This window comes from Hypomesus nipponensis, chromosome 9 (genome assembly GCF_054491055.1).
Source record: "Hypomesus nipponensis isolate SF chromosome 9, ASM5449105v1, whole genome shotgun sequence".
Lineage (NCBI taxonomy): Eukaryota > Metazoa > Chordata > Actinopteri > Osmeriformes > Osmeridae > Hypomesus > Hypomesus nipponensis.
In genome coordinates, this window is record NC_140369.1 from 26,044,623 (window position 1) to 26,065,000 (window position 20,378).

The window sequence follows — 20,378 nt, forward strand, 5'->3', positions numbered from 1 at the left end:
ATACTAAAGCATCCCTCATCACATCCCTACTAAAACACAGGGTTAGAGCTGCTGACTGTAGATACTAAATTATCCCTCATCACATCCCTACTAAAACACAGGGTTAGAGCTGCTGACTGTAGATACTAAAGTATCCCTCATCACATCCCTAATAAAACACAGGGTTAGAGCTACTGACTGTAGATACTAAAGCATCCCTCATCACATCCCTACTAAAACACAGGGTTAGAGCTGCTGACTGCCAGCCTGGCTGACATACAGACCATGTGGTAAAGGTTCACAGTGAGAGATACAGAGTAACAACAGGTCTGGAAACCTGCCTGTCTGACTCTTTGAAGTTGACCAGCAATATTCAAGCCTGGTTCTGACCCTACTGATGAATGACTACAGCAACACATGATGGACAGTATGATATATCTGGTGTCTACTTTAGTGATTTATGTTTGTAAGACACTTTGTTGTGTCTGTTGACAGGATGAGACAGCAGAGACCAGCCTCACCTGTACCCAGCTGTGTGTCCATGAAGAGTGACAGGTCCATGGAACCACCTCTCAAGTTCAGTGATGGAGGAGGACCTTCTAATGAGGAAGGGTATGTACTGACCTCTGCTGGTGTTCAATGTTATGTGATGAAGATGACATGATGTGAAGAAGCCGTCTGTGTATAGTGTATACAGGTAGGTAGGCCACACACAGTCATTGACAACACACAATAAATAAGTATAACGTCATCATTAGATTCAGGATCATCATGTGACATTTCTACTAAACACAGTCAGAACTCAAAGCCTGGCTGATGTTCAGACCATGAGGTAGAGCTACACAGTGAGAGGGAGCTGTTATTTAATATTATGTCATTAACATGTGGAGTTGGTCTTCTCTTTATGGATCTATGGTTTAACCACTAGACCACCATCAGACACATCAACACCTTTGACCTCCTTGTTGTGTTTGATCAGTGAGAGACAGGACCACAACCTACCAGTCCACTGTGCTGCTTTAATGTTGAATGTTGTAATGTTGAACTTTACCTGACATTAACACAGAGACACAACCACAACACAACCACAACAAACTACCCTGAAACTAATGCAGTTATGCAAGCCATACCACACTACCATTATGTAATTTCATTTACATTTACATTTATTCATTTAGCAGACACTTTTATCCAAAGTGACTTCCAAGAGAGAGCTTTACAAAGTGCTCACTGATAATAACAACAAAGCATTGCGGGTAGCCAAAACAAGAAGCACACATTGTGAACAACCAAAAAATAAGTGCCAAAGGGAAGAACCATAAGAGCATGTAGTTAAGCAAGTTACAATTAAACAACATGAATCTCTAAGTGCAAGTGTACCTGTGTACCTGTTTCATGGTGGTGCAGACAAATTATTCAAAGCTGCTCTCTGTAATTCAGTAGAGAGTGAACTCCAGGATAAGCCTGTGAGTTACTTCTCCACCTTAAAAGACAATAACCTCCCTACACACACACACACACACACACACACACACACACACACACACACACACAGACACACACACACACACACACACACAGACAGCATGAGAGTCAGTGTCCAGCCCTGCAGGTACCAGGCCTGGTATGAGCACAGACCGGGCGGGGCTCAGCCCACTTAGACTGGTTGAGACCAGAAGGTCTTCAACTCCTGGGTGGAGGAGTGCTGCAGTGTCTAAAGCAGGCTGCTAGCAAACATGCAGCCCTGTGTGAGGTGGACCCTGATGGCATTCTTCAGGGTCTGGTTGAAACACAACACACTTGTTTACCTGGGGGTGACAGTGCTCCTATCTTTGATGAATGTATTAAAGGAATAGTGCCTTGTAGTGGTATAGAAGATGGTTTACTGGGTAGTGATGGTATCACTCTTATACAGTCTGTGTGTATGCATGAGTGGATACAGTTCAGTTTACCACTCATGCTTATCAAATCAAATCAAATTTATTTGTATAGCCCTTTTTACACGCAAGCATGTCACAGAGGGCTTCACATACGCCCATAGAACTGCCCCTCAACCAACCTAAACCCTCAAGTTATGTATGATAAACTCTTTAGTAGATGATCAGCCCTTGTACATGTGGTTCATGTGGTTAAGTAATGTCATCTCTTGTCCTCAGAGATCAACAGGAGAAGTCTGAGTCACACCAGAGTCACCATGAGGACTTGTCCTCCATATTCACAGTGAGTTTTGTGTTCATCTAAAGTACAAACAAGACAGAATCATTGTAGTCATCTTGTTCTACTGTGTATAGAGTTCCTGGTTCGTCTGATATCTTCCCTCTCTGTTTCAGGTGCTTGAGGAGACTGTTATCAAGTTTGTGAAGGAAGAGCTGAAGAGGATGAAGAGGATTCTGAGTTCAGATTTCCCAGAAGGCTTAGAGAGTCAGAGGGAGGACCAGGAAGTGGTGGACCCTGAATATCAGAAGCAGGAGAGCAGTGCCAGAGAGGGAGCTCTGAAGATCACACTGCACGTCCTGAGGAACATGAACCAGAAGGAGCTGGCTGATACTCTGGAGAAAAGTAAGAGACTCCATATTTAGTCTGAGTTGACCAATTGATAATACATGATGAAGGTTATAGATAAAGAAAGTTCTAAGATTCAGAGTAGCCCAATGTTGTGTAGATCTTCCTATGACCTTGTACTTTGAGTATACTAAGCTGTTTCATTATTGTGTACCTGATAAACGATCATAGATTTGAAAAGAAAATGTTTTGAATTGAATATAGAGGACACTTTGTCAGTTCATACTCTGTGAATAATCCAAACTACGTTTAACAAAAACACACACTTAACACGTGTTGTTTTTTGTTTAGATGAGCATGCTGAGATTTGTCGACAGAAACTCAAATCTGAACTAAAGAAGAAGTTTGAAACTGTGTTTGAGGGCATAGCTAAACAAGGAAACCCAACTCTTCTCAATAAGATCTACACAGATCTCTACATCACAGAGGGTGAGAGTGGAGAGGTCAATAAAGAACATGAGGTGAGACAGATTGAGACAGCATCCAGGAAATCAGCAAGAACAGAAACAGCCATCACGTGCAACAACATCTTTAAACCCTCAGCTGGACGAGACACATCTATCAGAATTGTTCTGACAAAAGGAGTTGCTGGCATCGGAAAAACTGTCTCTGTGCAGAAGTTCATCACAGACTGGGCTGAAGGAGTAGCCAATCAGGAAATCCAGTTCATCTTTCCTCTGCCGTTTCGAGAGCTGAATTTGTTGGCTGGACAGGAGTTCAGTCTGATGGAACTTGTCCATCACTTCTTCTCAGAAACCAGAGAATCAGGAATCTCCATCTACGACAAGTACAATGTTCTGTTTGTCTTTGATGGTCTGGATGAGTGTCGACTGCCCTTAGCCTTCAAAAAGAACAAGAGCTGGTGTGATGTCACAGAGTCCACCTCAGTGGATGTGCTGCTGACCAACCTGATCAGAGGAAAGCTTCTTCCTTCTGCTCTCATCTGGATCACCACTCGACCTGCAGCAGCCAATCAGATCCCTTCTGAGTGTGTTGACCTGGTGACAGAGGTACGAGGGTTCAATGACCCACAGAAGGATGAGTACATCATGAAGAGATGCAGTGATGAGATCCTGGCCAGGAGAATCATCTCACACATCAAGACATCAAGGATCCTCTACATCATGTGCCACATACCAGTCTTCTCTTGGATTTCTGTTACAGTCCTTGAACACATGCTGAGAACAGAGAAGAAAGAGAAGATGCCCAAGACCCTGACTGAGATGTACACAACCTTCCTGGTGTTACAGACCAAACAGAAGAAGGTGAAGTATGCTGGGAAAACTGAGACAGATCCACACTGGGATGAAGAGAGCATTCAGAGTATTCTGTCACTGGGAAAACTGGCCTTCCACCAGCTGGAGAAAGGCAACCTGATTTTCTATGAGAAAGACCTGACAGAGTGTGGCATTAATGTCTGTGATGCCTCAGTGCACTCAGGAGTGTTCACACAGATCTTCAGACAGGATGGTAAAGTCTTCCAGGAGAAGGTGTTCTGCTTTGTCCATCTGAGCTTTCAGGAGTTTCTGGCTGCTGTGTTTGTGTTTCTCTCATTCATCAACAATGATGAGAATCTGATGTCTGAGACTCCATCAGCTTCCAGTTCCAACAAACTGTTGGCTCTTTTCAAAGAGAAACCAGAAGTCCGATTCTACAAGAGTGCTGTGGACAAGGCCTTGCAGAGTAAGAATGGACAGCTGGACCTTTTCCTCCGCTTCCTCCTGGGCCTCTCAATGGAGTCCAATCAGACTGACTTACGAGGCCTACTGACTCAGACAAGAAGCAACACACAGAGCCATGAGAAAACAGTCAAGTACATCAAGGAGAAGATCAGAGAGGATCCCTCTGCAGAGAGATGCATGAATCTGTTCTACTGTCTGAATGAACTGAATGACCATTCTCTGGTGGAGGAGATCCAACACTACCTGAGCTCAGGAAGTCTCTCCAGTGATGAGCTCTCATCTACACAGTGGTCAGCTCTGGTCTTTGTGTTGCTGACTTCAGAAGAGAAGATGGACGTGTTTGACCTGAAGATATACTCCAGATCAGAGGAAGGTCTTCTGAGGCTGCTGCCAGTGGTCAAAGACTCCAAAACTGCTCTGTATGTATAAGGCTTTATTTTTTATCACATATTGTGATAGTGTTTGATTATCATATGTTCCTACAAAACATGACTCTGATGATGTCGGATGATGTCTCATGTTCTCCTTATGTCATGTAGGCTGAATGACTGTAACCTCTCAGCACGGTGCTGTGAAGCGCTGGCCTCAGCTCTCCCCTCCTCAGATCTGACAGAGCTGGACTTGAGTAACAACAACCTGGGGGATTCAGGCATGAAGCTGCTCTCTGCTGGACTGGGGAATCCACTCTGCAAGCTGGAGACACTGAGGTCTGTATTCATGTTCAACTTGACACAACTATATTTATTATCTCACACCACACACTGATCGTAAGTTTATGGTCTATCAAAGGTACAAGGGGTCCGGCCAATGAATAGTCAGGGCAGTCAAGGGTTGTAATCCACAAGGCAGAGTCATTCAGGTACAGGGCAGCAGGCAGGTTCAGAGTCAGGCCAGGCAGGAGGTCAGGACCAGGGGACAGTGTTGTAGTCAAGACCACCTAAACCCAGACCAAGGTGTATCGAGACCGAGAAAAGACCAAGACTTTGAGGGGTCGAGACTGGGTCAAGACTAAGACCAAGACTGGGCGATACCGGGTCAAGACCAGAACACTCAACACACAAGCAGTAGGGTTTGACTAGGTACAAAGTTAGATTTGATCTGTAACTGTAATTAGCACTCTTAAAGTAGTGCTGTGTCCTTGGCCAGGCAATGCAGCTTTTAAAATATTATTTTAATATTTTGTATTTTCTTAGAGGTGCATTAGTACTCGGTCTCTGCTTTCACATCTATCTCTCACTCAAGTGAAGGAGCGCGGTACCACAGTGTTTAACTTAGCTTTATTAAGTAGGGAGAGATATGCAGCTGACATGAGTTAACGTTGAGGTAACATAACTTTATATTCATCATTAGCTACATAGCTTTAGGTGGCCTGGCTAGTTCTCACAAACTAAATCTGGCAAGCAACTGAAACTAACGCCCTGAAACATACAACATGTTACATATCTAATACTTGCTAAATCTCTAGTTGGGGTGTGCTTGCCTTCGGCGAGCACAAACCATTGTTATCTCACATATATATTATTTATTATTTATTGTTTCTTTTCGCCCCCCTAAGGATGCCTCAATATTTGGACTACATAGACAATGGCGATGTCAAAAGGTTCGTCTCGGTAGCGATTGCGTTGGTTGTATTGGGATTTATGTTCCATTGCACGGTTTAAGTAGAAATTACGTTTTTGTGGCAAAAAGTGAAGCTAACGGTGGCTAACTTGCTAGCCACAGTCACTGACGCCACTAACGTCACCAACGTCACGAAAACTCGCGTGACTATCTCTAGCAGAACATTAGTTTCCCATCTGTTAACTTGGGGGATACTAATCTGCAAGGCAGCTGCAGAAACGCCACAAGCAAAGAGGCCAGGGTGATATTTAATCATTTTACTTTGTGGTGTGAAACATAATTGTGAAATGTAATGTACAATATTAGCTGATATTATTAAGTAAGTAGGCCCACATCTACTTTCGGAAACGGTAGTCTACTATTTCACTGAAGCATTAGCATCATGACATTAGCCTCTGTTGCTTGGGCAACACATACTACAGTGGTCATGATGCATCTGTTTTCAATCGTTAAAATAAACATTCCTCACAAATACGTTTTTGTTGTAGGATTTATTTTGACATTAATAAACGATTTGTTGGTGAAATGACCATTACCTGTGGTTTCAAATCAGTGTGGCGGCTCACTGCAACGCTGTAGCCTACCCGAGACACTAATGAGTAGCTAACAAAAACATCTCTTTAGAGATGTTTAGAAAGTCAAACGGCGACGGAACATGTTTGGCTTTCCCCTTACTCAAAAGTTTTTCAATAGGTGAAAGTATCTGACTACTAACCTGAACTTCATTGCCACAGCCTAAACTTTGTCAATGTCAAAACTTTGTCTGTTCATGAAAATAATTAATGTCAGCCTGCTTCAGCCTTGCTTAGCTGTAGGATATACATTTTACTGGGTCTTGCTGCGCTGCTTGATTTATTGAAATTATTATGAAATGTTATGTTTTACTAGCCATTTGCCTTCTTAAGCAAATCACAGTATTTCCCACCCCTCATGGTGTAACTGAGACGACCGTAAATAGCCTAATTCATCTTTCAAGTAATAAGCCCCCGTTGAAGTGTTGAGCAGGAAATTAGCTGGTCTGTAGAGATCTTGGGTTGGTGGTTTTACTGATGCAGAATTCGCTCAAATAAAATCGATAGACGTAACGAGTGGCACATAACGTGAAGTAGGCCTAACATTGCATTTTATTTTGTTTGAGTTTTAATAACTTGTCCAGTGCATCGGGGCAAGTAGCACTAGCCTAAATTGATCTTCCAGACTTGCCGTTAAAAAAAAATGTACTCTTCCCGGACAAGCCTTAGCTACATGGCTAGACTGTTGATCCAGATCAGAATCCATCATATCTTGGACACTCAAAATCAGCGAATCTTGCAGCCAAATCAAGTGGACTATATTTATAGTCCTTTATATGGCTACAAACTTCTGCTCGGTTTCTAGCTGGCTACTTGTTACCAAGTTACAACTTTGTTGCAGGGGCATTCTTTGTCTACATTGCGAGCTAACAGTGTCCGGTAATTATGTCGCTATAAATAATGATGTTAAACCGAGACCACTAAGCCCTCAAAGAAAATGTAAGGTCAAAGAAACAAAAGAAAGGTTTGAGGTTACTCTGAAAATTATTAATAAAATAGGCTTCTAATATTAAACTGCTAAATCCTTCTCTAACTAGGCTCCTCTATGATGCATAATGAAACTTAACGTTTTTTAAGTAATCAATATGCCTACGCTTGCCCTCATTACTCAAATGATGCCGTTCAGGGCGTTCAAATTACATAATAGGGCGATGATAGGAGGATAATAGGACATAATAGGGCAACCAACAAGTTGTTTATATCTGATTACAATTTAATAAGTTATCTAGCGCTGCATCTTCATGAGCTACATTTGGCCTCCTTCTCTTCCAACCAACCAGTATCACCTCTCCTCCATCTGAATGATGCATGTCATTTTTACAAACTTATTATCAAGGGAACACAATGGTCAGAACTGTAGTCATACACTTAAATGCTTTTTGAAATATGTAAACACCAGGAGTGTATGGAAAGCTGGGGCAGCCACAAGCACACCCTCACAATTTCCCCAGAAATTGTATGCTCTCTAGTTTTGCTTGTGTCACTTACGCCTAGGTGACCTAGGCCTAGTCCCAGCCTCATCAGTGAGCGTCTCATAATTACACATGGTGTGTTTTCTTTTGGACGTTACTGTAAAGTCTTTGTGGTTCAGGTAACCACATGTAATTATAGCTGATTTGGCCAACATCTTCAGACAGCCACTGTTTCACCTATCCTCCTCATTCCCTTTTGGGGTGCAAGGAGGGGTGATGGGTAATTTCAAATTAGAAAGGAGTTAAATTATTGGTTGCATTTGAACCGTGATGTTTTAAATCCAATAACATAATAACAAATTACATAATAGAAATACCTCAGGATGACCACATGATGTCTCAGTATACGATAGACAGGATAGTGTTCTGGAATATTCCAAAGGTTCAATCCAGCTCAGTGACATCAGCTTTTCAGGGAGGTTAATGTTTCACATTGGTTACTGACTACCGTGTCATTGTGTTCAAGTCCAATGTTATTTGTATAGCCCTTTCTACAAGCAATGTCGCAGAGGGCTTCACACACACCCATAGAACTGCCCTAAACCAACCTAATCTCTCAAGGAAGTGTCGAGGAAGTTTTGAAGACACTGTGTGCGTGAATAGTCAAGATGCCGGATTAATACAAATTCTTTATTCTGTACAGTACTTTACCAAACAGAGCGCTCAGTGACCAGTCATACCGGACATAGAAGTTGCTCGGCAGAGTGATGACGAAGTTTAAGTCTTTTATTGTCAGGTACACAGAACAACACAAGGTCAGACTGGGCACTGAAATGCTTGGGACAAGACAACACAAAGCAATCTGACATAACAAACATATAAGTACTTAAAACATAGATTACATCTATGATAAGCAAAAAAAAATTTGTGTTGAACGATGCGCTGGGCTCACAGCAAGTATGTGTGTGCGGCAATGATCGGCTTTTGGACCAACCCTCAACTTTACTGTCTGGCCTGTGTGATCCAGTCATGCTCGGGGTCTCACGGTTCCATAGGTTCGTGCGCGGAGATCGCACGTTTTGTTTTGGGTTTGCTAGCAGCTCCCTTTGAGGGAATCGACACCAAACCAAACCACAATGTCGTAACGTCACTGGGCTATATAACATATAACATATAACAACAAGGTTTTTTTTTTTATAGCAGCTTTAATGTTTTAGTATTTTATGACAACATTATAATGTATTTATCCCTTATTCCTTTGTTCTCACTCAGACCTATGAGTATTTTCCTTATAACAACGATTAAGAGCTTTGCTCGCCCATATTCCCCCCCGTTATTTAGGACACGACACCGCACCTATGAGAGAGAGTGAGCCTGAACATTGAATTTTCAAAATCCTGTTTCGCGTAAACACCAGTCCCTGTCAAAGTAGCTGTCTCTCAAGATCCAGAGATCTGGTTTTCTCTATGCAAGTAGTTTTTACCACATCCTATGTAAAACAGTTCCAAACAGTCACACTGAAAGCATTTTAACTCAAACTTTTTACCAGCAAGCAGTCATAACTCATTTTATCTAAAATATACATCTGGAGAAAAAAAAAATCATAACAAAAAGGTAAAAAGCTCTAAAACCATTATGCAAGCTATTGCTAACACATCTTAAAACATATGCACTCAATGTACATTGTGGGAGGCAGCGAGGAGCAGATAAAGGATTTGACTAGCCGCTCGAAGCACTTCATGATGACAGATGTCAGTGCTATCGGGCGATAGTCGTTCATGCAGGTGACCTTGGTGCTCTTGGGCACAGGGATAATGGTGGTCCTCTTGAAGCAGGTGGGGAGTACAGACAGGCTGAGGGAGAGGTGGAAGATGTCACTGAAGACCCCTGCTAGCTGCTCCGCGCAGCACCTGATATGTGTGGTAGAAAATTCAAGCTGGACTGTGTAGATATGAATAGTCGAAGATGGCGGTTTCAATTTAATTTATTTAGACTATAAAATTACATATGATTAAACAAAGCTTTGCTGATCACTCATTAACGAAGGAGGTGCCATCCACACAGATCGTCCGTAAGAGTGATAGAGAACTATCACACATGCACTGCCTTATATAAACTTTAGATCAAATGGCATTCTATAAGGTCAATCAATCAATGTAGCGAACTCTGTGATTGGCTCACTCAACTTAGTGACAGCTTGAAACAATACATCTACATACCAAGTGTCCCAAAGTTCTTTGATGTCACAGCTCTCTCCAGAGCAGTAGATAATAAAGCCACAGGGGTTGGCCAGCCAAATGGTCAACCATCCTTGGTGTGGTCATCTTCAAACAATACTTTTAATTAACACAAACAATGAAACAGGACACAGTCTTCTCTAGCCAAAGTTCATAGCAACTAAGTCAATAGACTGACCAGAGGACAGAAGGCCATATAAGATGCTTCACCCATCCCCCAGGGCAAGCTGCCCACAGAGCCATCAGCACCTCACATTTCTTTGAACTCAACTTAATTATCTTCCCTTCCTGTCTCTTACCAATGAACATAGAAGCTTATAGATTTCATACACATACATCTATGCATATGACCAAAATTTCTACCACAGAAGATGTCACTGTAGACCCCTGCCGGCTGGTCAGCACAGCACCTGATATGCCGTCTGGGCCAGGTGCCTTGCGAGGGTTGAGCTTTTTTGAGCAATGCCTCAGCTACAGTTACTGTAGGCACACCACTGGCTTTGCCTTCAGATAGCTCCACTGCAGGGGGGTCACTGTCCCTCTAAAAGCGAGCGTAGAAGGTTCTCAGCTCGTTTGGCAGTAGGACAGAGGACTGGGTCTCACTGGAGCCTCTCCCTTTGTAGTCTGTAATGGCTTTAAGTCCACTCCACATGCACCTGGGGTCAGAGCCATGGTAGCTGGACTCCACCTTGGTCCTGTAAGCCCTTTTTGCTGCTTTGATGGCCTTCAGAAGGTCGTATCTAGCCTTCCTGTACTGATCAGGGTCCCCAGAGTTAAAGGAGACAGACCGGGCTCTCAGGTTGGCCCGGACCCCGGCATCAACCCAGGGCTTCTGATTTGTATTTAATGTATTAGTTTATTTGTCAGGGACAATGCACCGCACATTATTACATACATCAATAACAATATGTTGTAGATGTGCTGTGTAAAAGGTTTTTAGCCAATAGAATAATTTGCATCCCCAGTCCCTGGTCAGGCCTTTCTAAAAAGTGAATCAAAATATAATTTACTACATAGTGTGAGTTACACAATCATGCAGCAGATGCAATATATTAGTATATATAACAGGGACGTAACAACACAATACATTACAACAGGGACAGCAGAGTGTGTGCTCCTGTATTTAAGGACCTGACTCAGTGGCTACATGTTTGGTTTTCTTTCAAGTGTTTCACCTTTCTATTAAATGTTTACAGTTTGGTTTGTGTTTTTATTTCAGTTGGTCAATTATTCAAAAAATGGTTCCCTATCACTGAAAAACATGACTGTCTGAAAGTGGTTTTGCGCCCCTCTGCTCTGCAGTTGCCCACTGCTCCCCTAGTGGCCACTCTCCTTGTTTTGGGTTTTGTCACTAAAGGACAGTATGGCTGGAGCTAGATTATTTAAAGTCAGTTTAAGAAAAGAGAACCTCATAAAGCTATCAAAATTAAAAAGCTTGTATTTCTGTACAATCAAACAGTGGTGCCACAGTGGTGGTTTCTGATCCATTATTGTCAGTGCCTGTTTGTGTAATGATGTGATGGTTTGACTGTTGTCTGGGAGGCTTGGCCACATACAGTAACACAGTAGGATAAATGAGAGTATCATGGCATGAAGAATCTGTAAAGCTGCCTTGACAGGTATGTGATGCCTTATCATTCTGAAACAGTTCAGGTTTGTCCGGACAGTCTTACAGAGTTTGTTTATGTGTTTATTGAATCCAAAATGATACCTAAAAATGTCTCAACTTCCTTTATTGCCCCTTGGTCTATTTTTATTGTACACTTGGCTTTCCCTCTTATAGATGTGGCGGGGAGGTTCACTCTCACAGATGGGGTGAGAGACCCTTAGTTGGAAATACTATATCTCAGACTTGTGTTCTGTCCAATCAAATGAACTGTACAGAGGCTGTGGTATCAAAAGTATACAAAGGTGTATTTTATACACAGTAGTAAAATCAAATGGTATGTAATGGTACGTTATAAAAATAGTTCACGGCAAACCACAGCACACAAGGTAAACACAACAAACCACTCCTCAAATCAAACAACTTGAAAACAAAAGATAAACAAAAATCTGGGAAAAACAGTGAGGTTGGCACTAAACCCACTGATACGTTTGGAACCCGCACTCGGATGTCCACAGTCAATATCCCACTAAGGAAAAGTTTCACTGATTGGTACAACAATAGTTAGTCAGTTACAGTCAACATATGGCTAATACCAGTGAAACCAATGTAATGCGTTGCCAGCCTACCTGAATCTTTGGTGCCGATGCCTAAAGCACTAGGTTACCCACACAGCAATAATTGCCTCCAATACCTACCAGTACTTAAACTTAAACAGGGAGTCAGATGGCTGATCGGGCTAGTAATCTGAAGGTTGCCAGATCGATTCCCGGCCGTGCCAAATGACGTTGTGTCATTTGCAAGGCACTTCACCCTACTTGCCTCGGGGGAAATGTCCCTGTACTTACTGTAAGACGCTCTGGATAAGAGCGTCTGCTAAATGACTAAATGTAAATTAAGGAATGAGTGCCAGCTGTGAGTTAGCTAGAAGTTCCAGGGTTCTAGCGCTACCCGGTTACATAGAGAAGCACATAGATACAGACTTTTTGACGTTGAGCATCAGATGGTTATCTTTGAGCCACTGGGATATACCCTCCATTTCCTTGGTCAGGGTCTCTGCTGCTGCACTTGGTGTCCTGGCTGATGCATAAATTACTGTGTCGTCAGCGTACATTTGACAATTGGCTGACTGACAGCATGTTGGTAAATCCTTTATATATAAACTAAAGAGCAGAGGCCCCAAGATGGAGCCCTGTGGGATACCCATTGTGGATTGTAGTGGCGTTGAGTGTTTATTTTAACACGTTGCTCTCTATGATCCAGATATGATGCAAACCAGCCAATAGCATGTTCAGAGAAGTTGAAGGTGGTGAATTTATTCAAGAGTATATTGGTTGGTTCACTGTGTCAAAGGCCTTTTTTAGGTCCATAAACACAGCTCCGACAACATTACCCTCGTCCAACTTACTCTTGATGTTCTCGGTAAGGTAGCAGTTAGCCATTTCTGTAGAGTACCCTGGTCTAGATCCAAACTCTTTAGAGTTGATAAGTTTGTTGCTTTCGAGATGCTTTACTATTAATCTGCCCACTCTGATGGAAAGGTTGACCAGGTGGGTTACAGGTTTAACCAGGGAAGAACAGTGAGTTCTGATAAAGGCAATGTCCAACCCAAACACATCATTTGACTTAGACTTTAGTTTATTAATGATTTTATGTACTTTTTCCTGACTGACCTCCTTAATTTGGAAAAGCTTTGATGGCTCTGACTTTGTGGTCTGTGATAGGGTTGCTGGTTCAAAATTATCAGCAAGGTCCTCCACTGACTGAATAAAGAAGTTTCTGAATTATTTTGTAATAGCTGAATTGTTCGTGCTGATAACTTCACTTCCAAATCTGTTCTTGTTTTTTGTTGACTAGGTTTGAGTTAAGTAAGACTGTTGAGGTGCTTCCATAGGGATGTGCCGTTTCCTTCAAATTCCTCAGTTGCATAAAATAGGCTGTCTTTGCTTTACGCAGTTCTCTGACTACTGCATTGTTCAATCCTTTAAAGAAGAGGAGATTGATCTGAGATTGGGGAAAGACCGGACATCCTTCTTGGGGACAACGTCATCAATGCAGTGTTGAATGTAGCTGGAAACAGCATCCGTTTATTCGTTTAATGTCTCCATCTGCTGCCTCCCTAAACATCAGCCAGTCAGTGGTGTCGAAACAGTCCTGGAGGGTCGTCACACTCTCATCACTCCATAGGTGAACTGACCTCGCAACTGGTCTGACCTGTTTAAGCTTTTGTCTATATGCTGGGAGGAGAAGAATGGAGGTGTGATCAGCCTTCCCAAAAGCAGGGCGGGGGAGGGGTTTGTAGCTGGCCTTGAATGCTGTATAACAATAGTCGAGGGTCTGGTCTCCAGGTGTGAAGAAGTCAATGTGCTGATAGTATTTGGGCAGGACCTTCTTCATGTTGGCTCTGTTGAAATCACCAACAACAATGAAGGCTGCCTCATGGTGCACATTCTCCAGATCATTGATAATCCCATACAGTTCATCCAAAGCAGTCGCCTTACCTGCCTGGGGGGGGGGGGGGGGGTATATAGACTGCACTCTGAGTAAATCCCGAGGTAGATAAAAGGGTCTGATTTTACAGTTAATAGCTCAAGGACAGGAGAGCAGTGAGATGCTAGTACCGCTACATCCATGGCCCAAAGAAAGTTAACCGGAACGTTAGCGAGTAGGAAGGTTGGAAAAGTAGGTCAGAAGCTCCGTTTCCGAGTTTGGACGAGGACTCCAGCACGTTGGCCTGGTTTCTTCTTCCTCCGTCTCACAGGTAATCGGAACAACAGAAGCCCACTGCATTCCAAGCTCGAACTTCGGAAAGTGGAATTAAAGGTTATAAAATAATCCTTGCTAAGTGACAGTTTAACATCCAGAAGTGTTTGCTGGTCGTACTGAATGCAAAATACAAAATCGACAAAACAACTTTGACACTAACAAGACAAAGAAAATTCTAGGTAATAATAGCATAGCTCTCATCAGTGCAGCCATACTGCAGGTGAACCGGAACACATTCCTGTATAGTATATATACAGTTTTATATAGTATCTAACATCTGTTCATTTCTATACAACAATCAGGACACGTCTGTCAAATATTTCGAACCCAATTCAGTGACAGCTGAAACAACAGCCTCAGAACCTGATGTCCCAGAGCTCCTTCCCCCAGGTGATGAGGTTCTCCTGCAACAAGTCAGGGTGTCATAAAACATCAAAATGACCCAAAAATCACCCAGACTTCATGTCTCCAGATGACCCCCCTGGTCAAACTAATCTCCATTGTATCAACAATCTTAGATAGCAGGCCATTTAATATCATACACCCATCCTCCAGGGTTCACTGTCCCACAGTGGTCAGTCTTCACTGGTCAAACAGACATACCTCTAAATCCTTCATCCCCTCTCTTGACCTAACTAGTCTCAGAACATTCCAACAATAAACAAAGGAGCTTACAGTTTAAACACTATGAAAACACATTCATTTTACATACATAAGCCCAAACGGTATTTAACAGAAGACAAGGTGAAACTCTCAGGAAACCTCAGTTAAAACATTTAAGAAAGCCTGGGAGGAGCTATTCAGTGAGAGTTCCACTTCTCCAGAGGTGGTTGGTGAGGAAGAGAGGTGCAGATCATAAGCAAAGCATAATCATGCATCCAGAAGAAATGAAAATAAAATGTGCAAATGGATGTTGAACCCAGATAATCAGTTCCAACTCAGTGCTCTTGATGTAACCCTAAACACCTAGACAGTGCCAGCCTCCCTGATTGCAGTGGCGGAACCAGACTTTTATATATGGGGTGGCCAAGGGGTGGCCAGGGCTACTTCAGGGGGTCCACAGACCAAAACTGAAAATGTGTGTGTAACCTTAGCCTGGCATCTAAGCAGTGTCAATTATTCATATGATTGCTGATGAGAAATATAAATTAAAATTCACTTAAGCCTGAGTTCTTCATTGTGGCCTGTTTATCCAAAGCAATTCATTTCTTTCTGACACCCACTGTACTGTACTCACTAACTGGAGAGAATGTGGTCACTCTGTTTTCATGAATATATAATCTGGGTCTAACCAGGTTAGAAGTTAGATCCTTTTATGAATCTTTTACATTAAAACATAACTATTAGTGTATACTCACACAAAAAATGCCACATCCATCAAAACAAGAACCAATATTTTAAAGTGAGGTTTAATCAGAAAAAAACCTTTGTGTAGGCTTACATGTGTGGCCTACAAACACAAGCTAAACTCAGTGACTGACTGACTAGTATGCTCTGACCTGGTGCCTGTAGCCTCGGGGAGGGAGCTGCTCTGAGGTTTTGGGGTGGTGCAAGGACTGGGGTCTATTTCCACCTGATCCTGTTTGCTCAGCTTTTTGAAGAAGTCTGCTATCTCATCCCTTCTTTTAATGTTTGAAGTGAACCCTAAGCAAAAATAACATGTAGGCCTACACATGCAATTACCCACATTTGAGTCAAATCTCAATCTTAAACATATCCCCATTATTATCTTCAATCAACTACCAGCCTTTAAGTTACTAGATCATGGCCTACTCTGAAGTACACTTCAAACAGGCATTATACAATAGCAAACAGGGTAGCTATCTGACTGCAGTGTCCATCTTTTGTAACGTTAATAGATTGATAGATTGATAAGGCATCTCATCAAGTAATCTTAGCAGTTTTAGTACAAACATAGTGTTGCGACCCACACAGAAAGACGTGTGTTAAATGTTAGGCTGTTAGTTGGTTGTTTACCAGCAGTGTTCGCGGGATCCGACATGCCAATCAACCTGTTCTCTGCCATTAATGGGAATGCCCGGAATGTTCGGATGCCGGGCATCCTGGTGGTTGGCGAAGGTTAGGTTAGATTGTAAATTATGGCAACTTATATTTAATTTTTATTTTTTTATTCTAAATCCCCTTAGTATTAGCTCGACTTTGCTCCTTTTGTATTGTTAGTCCACATATTTAAGTTTCAATATTCCTATATGTTCAATGTATGCACCTTCCTACCAAAGTAAATTCCTTGTCTGTGCAAACATTCATGGCGAATAAAATCCCTTCTGATTCTGAGGGGGTTGGGGATGGAGCATTTGAAGTCCAGGAGACAGGCAGTTACTCTGAGAGAGCTGGACAGGGCCGTAGAAGGTCCTCAACCCATCAGCAGGATCGATAACTGCTGCTTTGTGCAAGGAGGAACAGGTTGAGCCAGAGCCGGCCCAAGGCATAAGCAAACTAAGCGGCTGCTTAGGGCCCCCATGGCCACCAGAGGGCCCCCAAGAGCACATGAAACTACAGCTTAATTAAAAAATGTTATATATTATGTTAATAGTAATTATACAAATTCGGAGGGGCCCCCAAATCAACTGGGTTGAGCACTGCCCGAGCCCTACAGAATGACCCCCAGCAAGCCACTGGTGTGAATGTCTCTGCCCAAACCATCAGAAACAGACTTCATGAGGGTGGCCTCAGGGCACAACGTCCTGCAGGAGCTCACTGATGCCCTTCGACAGATCTGGGAGGACATCCCACAAGACACCATCTGTCGTCTCATTAGGAGCATGCCGTGATGTTGTCAAGCATGCATACAAGCATGTGGGGGCCACACAAGATGTTGAGAAGCATTTTGAGTTGCAGACATTTTGTCAAAATGGACCAGCCTGCAACATCTTTTTTTCATTTTGATTTTGGGGGCGTCTGTAAAATGAAGCCCTCTTTAGGGTAAAATGTATTTCCATCAAAACATGTGGTATCCTTTCGTTCCTAAGACATTACACTGTCTTACATCAGTATAGATATCCAACATAAAACATTTTTCACATTGAGATCTGATGTCTTTTCAAAGTGTTCCTTTTAATTGTTTTGAGCAGTGTAGGTCAGATGGCTGAGCGGTTAGGGAGTCGGGTTATTAATCAGAAGGTTGCCGGTTCGGTTCGTGCAAAATGACTTTGGGTCCTTGGGCAGGTCACTTCATCCTACTTGCCTCAGGGGGAATGTCCCTGCACTTACTGTAAGTCGCTCTGGATAAGAGCGTCTGCTAAATGACTAAATCTATATGACTAAATCTAAATATATTTAGCAAGAATATAAAATGTTGAAATGCAGAAAGACATAGGCATGATGGGGTTAAATGATTAGCCGTTATCCATGAACCGCATCTGAATATAGCAGTTCCTCTTCTCTCAGGATGGAAGGCAGAGCCAACAGGTAGTTATGTTGCTCTTTTGGAGCAGAATATGATTATCTAATGGCCTAACAGAATTAAATAAATACTGATAAGCATTCTGTTATTTTTAAATACATACATTTATTGGGTAGCTATGTTTTTTTGGCATACATTTGGTTAATTTTACTTCCATTTAATTCACCTTACATTTTTCAGAAGAACTTGCTGTTATTTTAATATGATCATATTGTCCAATGGCATGACGTTTCTTGTCATGCTAAGTCATGTGATCTCTCTCTGATCAGTTAGCCGTGTTTCTAGAAAGAACACCGTCGGAGCCTGCGATGTAGGCTATATCTGCTCAGAAAATTCAAAGATAAGAAAAAGTATAACATCTGAAAGTTTAAGTCAACAAAAAATGACTTGCCAGTCCAGAACAAAAGAAGTTCATGGGTTTTTGACAATAATTTAGAAGAAGTTTACCTCAGGATAACTACAGGATATTTGCGGTGTATAAACCAGGACATTTGAGGTTAGCTAATAAAGAGCGACTGAGGTAGGATATTCTTCAGTTGGAGTCCAACTCAGTGAAGTTTGCCAGGTAGGCTGATATTTCACCGTTTTATATGTAAAATTAGCTACATTTTAGTTGACTGAGGCAGGGTATGGGGACGCGAGCAGGGGCGGACTCGGGGAAAAAAAAGTGGCCCGGGAGTTACTGTCAGACCGGTACACTCAGTAAACGGCGCGCAGCCCACTCAATGCATCGCACGTATCGATTGGCCTACTTGGAAAAATACCCATACACTTAACATTATTTGGGATGATTACAAAGAAATGACATCATATATGTTTCATTTCTTACGTTGAAATTCCGAAGAAGAATGCTTAACAGTATTTATTTAATGATGTTAGGTCATTAGATAACCTTATTACACGGCTGTTCTTAACGCTGTAGAATGTTCCATTCACTTGAATGGGGCTTCCGAACGTTCAACAGTGAACATTTTTTTCATATTTGACCGTTGCTATGCATATTTGACCGCTGTCAAGGGAAGTGGCCTTTTCGCCTCGGATTCACGTCTTTCGTAGCACTCCGCAAGTAGTCCGGTAACTTCTCAACCCCAGCGTACTCCGTTGCTTAGCAACGTCAGCTGATTTGAAGCCTAAATAATGTAAAACGTCTATGAAGTTCAACGTCTTTGGCGAACTATTTCTCTGCTGATCAACACAAGCCTACGAATGGTAACAAATACATTGTAAAAAGACACACTGTTAAGTTATTTGTTTTTGTCAAGTAGCCGTGTAATAAGCGGGATAATGTATAGAACGCCGTAAAGCGTGCTTGATGTTGCCAGTACACACTCTCCCTGCACGTTGTGCAGCTATGACAGCACCTGCCAAATGAACCCCTCTGTGCTGACTCACTCTGGAGGCCCAGATGGATTCTGTCACTATATTGATCCTCTTTCTACAGGCTGTCAGGCTGTCTGGTCACAGAGGAAGGCTGTGCTTCTCTGGCCTCAGCTCTGAGGTCCAACCCCTTCCACCTGAGGGAACTGGACCTGAGCTACAATCATCCAGGAGAAAAAGGATTGAAGCTGCTCTCTGCTGGACTGGAGGATCCACACTGCAGACTGGAGAAACTCAAGTAAGGACATGCACCTCTTTATGTAATGTTGCTTAACACTGAACATATATCAAACTACGTTAATAGGCCTTGCATTTCATAATGATACAATTAAAAACTGCATGTTTACTCTACAATCTACAATATGGTTCAACTATGATTGTAGCCACAATCATAATTGTATTCCCAGAAAGCGGGTTTAGTGAAAACTGAGTTTTTAAACCCTGAGATGAGGGAAACTGGGTTTTTAGCTCCAGAAAGAGAGGTCACTAAAACCAGACGTTGTCAAATGTAGCTCAGCTCAAACCTAGGTCCTAGTGTCGGTTTGAACCAGGGGTGAAAGTAAGCCGGTACTGGCCGGTACGCCGTACCGGGAAGAAATTACGACACACGCACAGACCCGTCGCGACAAGGCAAGCGAAACAAGCAGTTGCTTGGGGCGCCGAGCCGGCTTGGGGCCCCAAGACAACGATTGGTTATCTATTAAATGCAACAACAAACTGTGTGAGCGCCCCTTTGATAGTCAATGCAGTAAAGTGCAATGACACTGTTATCGGTAACCCCTCTCATGATCTGTGCTGCTGGCAAAATACAAAACCTCGTCGGTTGGCAGTCATCATGAAGCGGAATTATCAAAATGTTGTGCTAGCGAGCAATTTAAGCAGCCCCGCTCTTTACAGTCATTAAAAGGGAGGGAGGGAGGGAGGGAGGGAGGGAGGGAGGGAGGGGGGAGGGAGGGAGGGAGGGGATGGGAGGGGAGGGCTGACTTCTCAGAGCAGGAGGGAGGGAGGGAGGGAGGGAGGGAGGGAGGGAGGGAGGGAGGGAGGGAGGGAGGGAGGGAGGGCTGACTTCTCAGAGCAGGAGGGAGGGAGGGAGGGAGGGAGGGGAGGGCTGACTTCTCAGAGCAGGGAGGGAGGGAGGGAG

The 20,378-nt window shown here is 42.8% G+C and overlaps 1 protein-coding gene across 1 annotated transcript; it reads left to right on the plus strand.

Annotated features, from left to right (window-relative positions):
• Positions 1-264: 264 nt before the first annotated feature.
• On the plus strand, positions 265-5,302 carry LOC146274016 (protein NLRC3-like). The gene is made up of 7 exons (XM_084704035.1): positions 265-269; positions 475-591; positions 2,136-2,199; positions 2,310-2,538; positions 2,833-4,642; positions 4,763-4,934; positions 5,171-5,302. Exons 1-7 carry the CDS (start codon positions 265-267, stop codon positions 5,300-5,302), a joined length of 2,529 nt encoding a protein of 842 aa, XP_084560161.1.
• The last annotated feature ends 15,076 nt before the right edge of the window (positions 5,303-20,378 follow it).

What these genes read in the sequence shown, in the direction of transcription:
- LOC146274016 (XM_084704035.1), top strand. An exon ending in GGCTGATACTCTGGAGAAAA is followed by an intron (nt 2,539 to 2,832) that starts GTAAGAGACTCC and finishes TTTTTTGTTTAG; the next exon opens with ATGAGCATGCTGAGATTTGT. An exon ending in AAAGACTCCAAAACTGCTCT is followed by an intron (nt 4,643 to 4,762) that starts GTATGTATAAGG and finishes TATGTCATGTAG; the next exon opens with GCTGAATGACTGTAACCTCT.